Source organism: Equus caballus, chromosome 3 (genome assembly GCF_041296265.1).
Source record: "Equus caballus isolate H_3958 breed thoroughbred chromosome 3, TB-T2T, whole genome shotgun sequence".
NCBI classification, from domain to species: domain Eukaryota; kingdom Metazoa; phylum Chordata; class Mammalia; order Perissodactyla; family Equidae; genus Equus; species Equus caballus.
In genome coordinates, this window is record NC_091686.1 from 17174219 (window position 1) to 17184667 (window position 10449).

General features: G+C 49.8%; 1 protein-coding gene and 1 non-coding gene across 10 annotated transcripts in view; both read right to left on the bottom strand.

Moving 5' to 3' along the window:
• TK2 (thymidine kinase 2) overlaps positions 1 to 8190 on the bottom strand; it is a 43511-nt gene extending 35321 nt beyond the window's left edge. For 2 of the 9 annotated variants that reach the window (XM_070261908.1, XM_070261907.1), the window contains exons 1-4: positions 7844 to 8092; positions 6909 to 6946; positions 3410 to 3484; positions 344 to 397 (exon numbers count right to left, since the gene is read on the bottom strand). In XM_070261908.1, coding sequence (XP_070118009.1) covers positions 344 to 397; positions 3410 to 3484; positions 6909 to 6946; positions 7844 to 7958 — 282 coding nt within the window. In that variant the 5' untranslated portion in view covers positions 7959 to 8092. Of the gene's footprint in view, positions 1 to 343; positions 398 to 3409; positions 3485 to 6908; positions 6947 to 7129; positions 7758 to 7843 lie in introns of those variants that run through there. The other 7 variants (XM_070261905.1, XM_070261906.1, XM_023637125.2 and 4 more) reach the window with 6 other exon arrangements.
• Positions 651 to 795, bottom strand: MIR9075 (microRNA mir-9075). The gene has a single exon (NR_128098.1). It is a non-coding gene; the product is annotated as a microRNA mir-9075 (primary transcript).
• Positions 8191 to 10449: the final 2259 nt, after the last annotated feature.

Consider the following 10449-nt stretch of genomic DNA (forward strand, 5'->3'; position numbering starts at 1 on the left):
ACTAGGCCTGAGGAGACCTGGATTCTGAAGGGTTTCTTCCAGGAGAAGTTGGGAGTAGAATGAGCAGCAGGCGATGGAGGGAGGCGAGGATGACCACTTGGGATAGTCTAGGATGGCTGACAGGAGGTCCCTGGGCCCTGCACACGCCCAGCCAGGCCTCAGAGATCTTTGACCTCAGAACACCAACATGCCACTATTTCCCATTTGTCCCCTCCTTCTCCCCATCCAACCCAGTTAAGAGCGAGGAAGATGCCTGGACCGGGGGCAGGCTCGGGCACCAGCACCACCGTTCCCAGGCCCCTAAGGGAAAGCTGCTGGTTCACGCAGGAAACAACACACTTGCCAGAGGATTATGGCCACGGACATTTCTCCACTTGGCCACAGGCTCCATGAACACCTGCAAGGAAAGGAAACATCAGAGAGCTGCTGTTGATCAGGTCTGAGTTGTGTGAAAGCGGGTAAGTGCTGGGGGCTGGGGGTGGAGTCAAGATTTGGGTGCCCAGAGTGAGCCAAAATAGTCGAGCAACCCTCCCTGCAAGGCCACATCTCCATCTAGACGTGGTTTCCTCACGTGACTTCCAGAAATTACCTGAGAACAACTCTGTCCATCCCCCTCTAAAAGTATAGCACATGCCACCTGTCTGGCTGCCTTGGGCACTTCCCGAGGGCAAGGCGGGTTCTCTCACTCCCTCCTCCATGTTCATCCTGGTCCTAATTGCCCACCACCTCGGAGTGAGCAGGGAGGGGAGAGCAGCCAAGAGGGAAGCTACCTCAGGTGCTCCAGGCTGCGGCTAGAAGCTCAGTGTCCCCACTCAGGAGCTCTCCTGAGACCTTGGCAGCTTGCTATGCCTCCATTCCCTTCCCCTGATCTCTGCATTGGGCACAATGACAGCTAAGAGTCACATTTCTTTAGTATGCTCCCTAAACTATGCAAGAGCCTTTATGAGTGCGCAGGCGAGTGCTGGAAAGGACTTAAATGGTATTCTTGGGGCCAAGATTTTGAGAGTACCTGGATCCACTTGGGGACTTTCAAGTGCATATGAGCAGGTGCCATAGGCCACAAGAGACCAAAGGAAAGCAATGCATGGGACTCTTGAAGAGTACCCTCCCCCAACCTCTTACACCTCTGTGCCTTTGCTCATGCTGTTCCTTCTGCCCAGTATGCCCACCTCACCTCATTTCACATCAATTTTCATTACATAGAAGACTCCTACACATCCTTCAAAATTCAGTTTAAATACCCCTTCTTCTGTGAGTCATTCCCTGCCCCTCCTAAGCCCCCTCTCCTTCTTCTGTGTTTTCAGCACTCTGTTCCTGTTCCCTGAATAGTGTATGCTGCACCACTCAGGCCCACCAGCAGCTGGGTCACAGGCAGCCTTGCCCTGTGGCTCCACAGGTGGCACTGTCACTCAACAAATATTTATTGAGCACCCACTGTGCCAGGTGCCATGCCAGGCACCAAGGATACAGCAAGAGCAAAACCACCCTAGCCCTGCCTTCATGGAACTTTAAACTTACTGGGGGAAGCAGACATCAATCAGATCATCACAGAAATCAACATGTATTTTCAAACCCTGAGTGGCAGTATAAAAGAGGGGTACATAGGGGCCAGAAGAACCTAAACCAGGAGGGTCACCTAGTTGGGGAGGTCAGAGAGCATGGAGCTGAGATCTGAAGGCTGAGTGGTCTTCCTAAAGCCGGCAAAGCTTTCATGCTGTAGAAGAACCCAACAAGGGCATGGTCCCTGGAGCCGGACAGCCTGAGCTGGGATTTGGCTCCACCACACACGAGCCATGCGACCCTGGCCAAGCCATTTAACCTCACTGAGACTCAGTTTCCTCATCTGCAGCTGAGGAAATAACAGTACCTACCTCACAGGGATGACTCTTGTAAGGATAAAATCGATTAGATAATGTATAATGAAGCCTCAACATGGTGCCTGTATTATCCTTATTAGATATTAACTGTCGCTGCTGTTACTATTGTTGTCGATCATTGGTCCAGGGTCTTCAGTGAGACCTAAGTGCTTCTAAAGTGCCAGTGAGAGTTACACCACTCAGGGCAGGTGTGTTGGGAGTCAAAAGACACCCCCCTCACCCCAGATTCGATAATTCACTAGCAGGATTCACAGGACACAGCATCGAATCGTACTCATAGCCAAGATTTATTACAGTGAGAAGATTCAAAGCAAAATCAGCAAAGGAAAAGGGCGCATGGAGCCAAGCCTCGGGGAACCAGGCACAAGCTTCCAAGGGGCCTCTCCCAGGGGAATCACACGGGACGCACCCAACTCCCCCAGCAGCTGGTTGTGACAACATGAGTGGAATGCTGACTGCCAGGGAAACTGGCCTGAGCCTGGGAGTTCCGGGTTTTTATCAGGGCTCAGTCATGTGGGCAGCCTCTGCCTGGCACATATGGAAATTCCAGACTGGCAGAAAGAAAGCCGGTGTCCAAAATAAACCATATTGTCTGCACAGTTCAGGCACAGAGAGCTGCTCCTATCGGTTAGGAAATGGTGGGAACTCTCTCCAAATCTAAGTTCCCACACGCCAGCCAAGGGCCAACCTTGCAAACCAGCCTCTCTAAGGACACAGTCTCAGGGCTGCTATGTTAACTCTTTCCTGTATGGCAGGATGTGAACACAAGCAAGACAGGGCTGTGCAATGTCTACTAGTTTTATCAAACCACATATATTTCTAATCGAAATAAAAACAGGAAAGAAAAGAAGGACAGAAAATGACTCTAACGGTATGGAAATTGTAGGATCTGTAGTAACAAAATAGAGCCATAAAAAGAAAAGATGACACCACTAAGATCTAGAACAAGGAAGAAGGGTCTTGGTGAAGAGATAATTCTTAAACATCTGTGAGGTTACTTTTAGTGATTGGATTGTAAATAAACTAGAAATTATGTTAACTGGCCACACATAGTAATACTCCCCTAATATCTCAGATGTAACACTCTAGCCATGCTCAATAGTCTAGACTTCTTTCACATGCAGACTCTTCATCTAACCAGACTGTGGCACTGTTCCACACCCACACTGTCTGACACAGCGACTATGAGCTAACGTGGCTATTACAACCTGACACATGACCAGTTCAAACTGAGATATGCTGTAAGTGTAAAACGCATCCCAGATTTCAAAGACTTAGTATGAAAAACCAAACACAAAATAGCTCATTGATGATTTTTATACTGATTACATGTTGACATGATAATATTTGGAATATATTATGTTAAATAAAATGTTCTTTTTGGGTTTTTAGGGAGTCTATTAGAAATTTTACATTACCTTACACACGTGGCTTACATTTATGGCACGTATTATATTTCTATTGGACAGAGCTGGTCTACACCCTCTGTAAATTAGTCTGCCAAGCTTTTGCAGGTTCCTTCGAACACATACCTCAATGTCTGCTGTGTTGGAGAAGAACTCCAGGCATGTTGTCTTCCCACTTGCAATATTGCCTTCGACACAGATCTGGCAAAACACAAAAGCGTGTCAGAACCAGAAATCAAGCACCTGGGGGAATATCAGGGAAGAATTTCCAGGCAAGGGCTCCAGTGAACGGCATAATTGGTTCAGTCCAAGACTTGGATGTGTACACAAAAACCCCTGCACAGGAAACCTCTAAGGTCCTGTGGTTAGTAATACAAACAGACTGACCCTCCCCATCAGTGGCAGGCTCCAGGCCCACCACCCGTGGCCACCAGATCACGGCCTCCAGAACAGATCCTCACAGTCAACTCCTAGAACATACCCAGCTTGCCCTCGTCCACCCGAGCTCTGCCCTTCCCTAGCTTGGCCCCTCAGACTATTAGATTTAGGTCTAAGTGTCCTGCCTCCTTAACCAGGGCCTAATGGCCTCGAGGTTGGGAAGTATGTGTACGTTATCTAGAACCTCACTGCTTTGTGCAGAAAAACGCGCTTGGCATGGACTAGAAGGTATTAGGACAAGAGAGAAGGACTTGGTTAAGCACCTTGTTGAAGGCCAGGCCTTAAGATGAGTAACATAGACCATGACCGCACTTAACCTCTCTAGAACCTGAGAAGCGGGTCCTAACATTTTCACAGAAGAGAAAAATGAGGCTTGTAGAGAGAACAAAGCAGGAAGCTCGAACCCACACTCTGCTCACAGCAACTGCACTGGGGAGAGGGGAGTCATGGCACTGGTAGGTGGGGCCACAGACAGCCATCAGAGACCAGGGAGCCTCCTACAAGTACCTCATTGTAGGGAAAGCAAGCATTCGAGGCAGTGGTTCTCGGGCCCGGATCAATCAGAATCACCTGAGAGCTTTAAAAAAATCTCTACAAGGCAGCCACAATCCAGACCATTACAATACAATCCCTGAGGGAGGGACTCCGCCTCAGTACCCTGTACAGCTCTCCAGGCGACTCCAGTGTGCAGGAAGGCTGAGCACCACTGTTCTCAGTGTGTGGTCCACAGGCACCCCGCTCCAGAGCACCAGAGAAGCACCCAGACCCTCTGAATCAGACTCTCGGCTGGGGCCCTCAAACTTGCTGGCCAGCGATTCTCACGAGACTCTGCTCAGCCAGGCACTGCTGGTGACACAGGCCAAGTGGCTTTGGCTCCAGCACAGGAGGAAATGGGCAGTTCCACATCCATAAGAAGACAAACTGATCCTTAAGAACACATCTTAGACGTTCCCTGGGGGCACACACAGTCAGAAAAGGACCCGTCCTGCTGCACAGTGACCTTTACACCCAGGCTGGACGCACCCAGAGAAACATGGGCCACTTAGGGGACTTGCCCAAGGCACCAGGCCGGACAGGGGAAAGAGCTGGAATTCACACCTCGGTCTGGGAGACACCTTTGTGTGACTCCAGTGGAGCCTCAGTCACACCCTACATAAAACACGGGGTCACGGTGGGCGGTCTTGCCTTGCCTCCCCGACTATAACTGTCAAGCGGCTGTGGAGGTTTCCTCTGGCCTTGACCCTAACCCGCATCCAGGTGAGCTGGACAATCATGCTTTCCACAGATGCCAGGCCACCCTCCCATGCCGGGTCCCTGCCAGCTCTCTCCTCTAGAACTTGAAACTGCAAAATGAACCAAGGGATCTTGGTTCAATGGGATCTATGCAAAAGGTAGATCCCATTAGGGCACTAATGGATTTGGGTTTTTCTTGCTGTTCTTCAAAGGAAACAACTTTTCCTCTTCCTAGAAAATCAAGAAGAGCTCAAGCTAGACATCATTCTGCAGAGACTTTCTTTCTTTCCTGTTCGCTGCAAGGAACATGTTGTTCAGATGAGACCTTCTTCCAAAAATGCTTGTTCCTGTTCCCACCGAGAAATCCTGAAGAGATGGTAAATCTAAGGCCCTGGATTAGCAAATGGTTTTCCCAAGAGAGCAGACAAAGTACGAAGAATCTTGCAAAATTCTCCTGCCATGGAGGTACAAAGAAGAGCCAAGCAAAGGAAGTCTTTAAATATTTTTAAAAAGTGACATCTGAAAATATTAGAAGAGTGTGTGCCCACTGAAGAAAAGAGAGAAAACCATAAAGTAGAAAATACCGCCCATAATCCACTAGTAAAAGATAAACATCATTACATTTCAGCATATCTCGGGCAAGCATTATTTTCTACAACGTTTCACATCTTTGAGAGTCTTTCAACTGCTCGTGGAAGGCCTCCGATGTGCCAGGCACTGTGTACTCAGGAGTCAGTCCCAGCACCCGCAGAGCTCACAGTGAGTGTGAAGATGCAGAGGAAAGTAACAGAAAATTATGAAAAAAGATGTTCACCATGCTGTGGGCACACATGGCCAGCCAGGCCCAATGCTCTGCCAAAGTTTACCTCCACTCTCCTCGGCTATTAGCCTTGGTTCCAACTTCCCATGATTAAAACTAACACTGCGATGCACCACGTAGCCTTATTTTTAAATAACATTTAATCTTTTCTGAAAATAGAAGTTAAGCATTCTCACAGTAGGAAATAGAAAAGAAAAGAAAAATCACTGATAATTCCAGAGATAACTACCATTTAGATGTTTAATCAGAACCGAGCTTTCCAGAGGAAAACAGGTTCAGGCTCCAAAGGCCCCACCAGAAGAACCGAAATATATATTGTCTTCTTAAAGACCCTAAGAAATCTGCAGTAAAGGGGCTGGCCCCATGGCCGAGTGGCTAAGTTCGTGTGCTCCACTGCAGGCGGCCCAGGGTTTCGTTGGTTCGAAACCTGGGCGCGGACATGGCACTGCTCATCAAACCACGCTGAGGCAGCGTCCCACATGCCACAACTAGAAGGACCCCCAACGAAGAATATACAACCATGTACGGGGGGGACTTTGGGGAGAAAAAGGAAAAAAATAAAATCTTTAAAAAAAAAAAAAAAAGGAACCCAGTTAAGTTCATTTAACATCCAAACAACTAAGGAAGGGAGGACCCCTCACACCCCAAATTCTCTCTCCCTCTCTCTCATACACACCCACTGTTAACACTCTCCAACTTCCCCTTAACCAGACTGACAATTTCTGTATCATTAACAGTTTGTAATGTTTCTTTCCTGTTTTTTTTTCCTGTGGATGGTTTATATATTATCTCATTTAGATCACAATTCATATATTTTTATCCTTTTTTCCCATCTTTCGTAGTGAGTACCTTCCCAGGTCATTAAATATTTTTCATAAACATGAATTTTAAATGGCTGAATAATATTCCTCATATAAGATATACCATGGCCTCTGGGGAGGGAGTCTGAGGCCGAGGGGTAGAGACAGACTTCCCTGTCCCCAGAGACTCTCTTGTATTTCTGTTTTTTACTATGTCACATGTTCCTTCACTCCCCTACTCGAAATATATATACATACATATATACAAACATCTCTCTCTCTCTCCATATAATATTATCCTACACTGGAGAGTGCACATAAAAGAGGGACTTACCACTGATTTTTTCTCTTTGTCATTTTCTCTATCTTTATCTACAAAAGAAAGGAAATCAATTTTTTAAACTCAGTTTTAAACGATTCACTCTTCTTTGTCCTAATTGGCTAAACCAACACAAAAACTAATTTCTATGCTTGCTCCCTGGCCTGAAAATGTTTTCCAAGGACACCTGGTACCCTCCATGGGTGGATGGAGTCAGCCCGACCACTGCTGGCTACCTGTGTGTGACAGCCTGCAACTGTCGCCTGGGTCCTGTTGGCCCGTCTGGGCCCCAACTGTGGTCAGCTTTTTTCACTTAGCGTATTACTCTTTCCATTTCCTACACACTTTATATCCATGATATTCACAGATGGGCGTCCAGCAAGTTAAAATGCAGAGCGGCCTCCCCTCGAAGAGCATGGGTGCGAGTGAGCAGTGGGCAAGGGTTTCAGCCCAGGACTCAGGTTTCTTCGCTAGGCCCGAGGCTGACATCCAGGCCCACCCACGCCATGGAGGTGCCACCGAACAGCCGGAGGCCTAAGAACGCCAGACCTTGGCTATAACGGTGCTCCCATTTCTGCATGGGGGTCTCCACTCCCAATGGGAGAGGGAGGGCACCGAGCTTAACCCACCCACCACTCGCAGGCACCAGCGTGCACTGGGGGCTGGTTAACCGCAGCTCTCAACCCCCGTCTTCCCCAAAGCCGAAAGAATCGGACGGAGATGGGGGGAGGTCCTCTCTACTCTTTAAGAGGACTCCCCAGCTCCCACCAGGAGGGGGAGCCGGACCCCACGGCCCCACCCGCTCGCTGCTGGCTCGCGTCTAGGGTAACGGCCAGTGAACGCCACCCCTCCCCCCACCCCCACACCCCCCGGCCCCGGCGCCTCCGAGAAAGGGTTTCGGGTTCAGGCCGGTCCGGCGAGCCAGCGGGTGGACCCGAGAGAGGCGTTACCCCGAGGCCAGGCCCAGCGCTGCGCCCCCCTCGGCCCCGGCCCCGAGGCGAGGCTGGCGGGCCCCTCCCGGCGCAGCGCCCGGGCGGCGCAGCTCAGCAGCGGTCGCAGCAGCATGGCCGGCCCGGCGGCTGGGCTGCCGGGCCGCAGTCTCCGCGATCAGCGCGGGGGCCAGCCTCCGCTCGCCGCCTCCATCCTGCCGCGGGCCGCCGGAACAAGGCTCTTAAAGGGCCCCCGTCGTATTTCACCCTCTCTCCCGGAATGAAAATAATGCAAGGGGAGTGGTCCGCCGGGTGCAGCCAGCAAATCTCCCCGCTAACCGGATGCTGGCAGAACGAAGCCGTAACTTGGCAAGACTCCAAGGATGGATGGTTAATAACGCTAGCGACTGATTGGTTAATTATTGGAGCTTACTTAACTGGGCACGCGTTCTATCCAGGCACCTGGCCCACACTCACAGCGTCATTTATTTTTCCCAACAACCCTGCAAGTGGATGTTGTCACTCCCATTTTCAGAGCTGAGCTGATCCTCGGAAACTTAGGAAACTGGTTAAAAATGATCAGAAGCATTCATTAAGGAGTGGAGCTGGAACTCATGCCCATCCAGCTTAGTTCACAGACTAGCTCTTTCCTCTGAACTTTGATATTTCTAGGGTCTGGACTGTAAACGTACTAGATCCCTCAGGAAGGTGTTAAAAAACAAGACAACAGACCCAAAATGGAGTCACTTATGCTAAGCCCCACATCACCAAACCAATACTTAACTTATAGTTTGACTCTCCCAGAAACGGAATTTTTAAAAAGTCTATCAGAATCGCCTGATCAGCACTAGTTAGGTAATCTACGGATAGACCCCAGCTATCCCCTAAAGAAAGTAACCTTGCAATAACCAACCAGCTTTTTTTGCCTAGTATAACTTCCTTGTTCCTGCTCCCTTCTGCCTACACATCTTTGATTTTGTACAGCTCCTCGGAGCTCTTTCTATCTGCTAGATTGGATGCTGCCAAATTCAAATTGATTTTTGCTCAAATAAACTCTTAAAATTTTTTTTTAGAGGAAGATTAGCCCTGAGCTAACTACTACCCATCCTCCTCTTTTTGCTAAGGAAGACTGGCCCTGAGCTAACATCCGTGCCCATCTTCCTCTACTTTATATGTGGGATGCCGGCCAAAGCATGGCGTGCCAAGCGGTACCATGTCTGCACCCGGGATCAGAACTGGCAAACCCCGGGCTGCCGAAGCCGAACGTGTGCACTTAACTGCTGCGCCACCAGGCCGGCCCCTCTTAAAATTTTTAATATGCCTCAATTTATCTTTTAACAAAGGTACAACCAGTATTCCAACTGAACAGACACCAAGAGGGTGGGTAGGAAGCCTGTAAATCCCATCCATAGCCAGGTAGCAAAAATCCAGCCCAGGTGTTAGGTCGATGGGGCATAATTCAACAGGCCCAGGCCCTGGAAGCTAAGCTGTTGCAGTAAGGAGCGGTGACTGTGTGTGTGTGCATGCCCACTCCGGGTGCCTGGGTGGAGGGGTACCCCACCTCTCTCAGGAGATGCTAGCAGTCACCTCTTGGGCCGGGAGAAGAAGGAAGTCATTTGTGAGAGGGTTCACTCAGCTTCTAGATCTCGTACCGGAAAGCCCAAACCCCATCTTGTGCTTCCTCTAACATCTGCCACAGACCTAGCACAGAGCAATGTGCCCTCCGTAAACAAACTTCAGGATTAAGTTTAAGGTTTTTGGGAGTGACTTAGGATGAGGCTGTTGGAGGTACCTGCTGATCAGATTTGACTGAATGAAATGGACTGAAGCTGAGCTGGGCAGGATCCAAAGAGGTCTGAGAGGACGGGGGAGATGGCCAAATTATCCAAGAAGGACTTGAAGTCACGTAAAAGGAGCCACACCTGCTCGGCATCCTTAAAAAGAAAGGCTCCAAGGTGGTGGAGCTATGGCTCCATAGGAGCATTTGTGAAAAACTCAGATTGAATTAAGGATCTGAATCGCTGCAGGCTGTTCTACGAAGGACCAGTGAGAGGCAAAAATAAAAATATGCAGAACAGGCTCACAAACCCAGACTGTGATCCCCTGGAAGCAAGGGTAGGGGATGAGGGCCTGGCCATTTGTTCAGATCATACATTTTCTACATCTTCTATGTGCCAGACCCTGCAGGGAGAGAAGCAGATAGGCTTGTGCTATTTAAATTCCTAAGATATATACATATATATGAGCTAGTGATAAATGCTACGAGGAGAGAGTGATGGTGGCTACTCTAGACGCAGCGACCAACGGAAATCCTCTCGAAGGAGGTGGCATTTGAGATGCCCAGAGTCTGGGGCGGCAGGGCAGCCGTTCCAGGACCCTCCGGGAGGCTTCCCGACAGGAATGCGCCTGAGGAGAGCTGGAGAGCAGTTGCCATTGGTGCCTGGCAGGGCAGGCGGTGCTAACAGGGGGCTGGCCTGCGAGACTCCCCTCTAGGTCAGTGGAAACTCAGTGCGCGAACCGTAGCAGCCTAGCCTACCGAACAGGACTCGCTCGCGGGCGGCTCCGGCGGGGCGCATGCGCACGCGCACGTGTGCGGGCCGTGGTGACGTGCGTATGCGCGCGCGAGG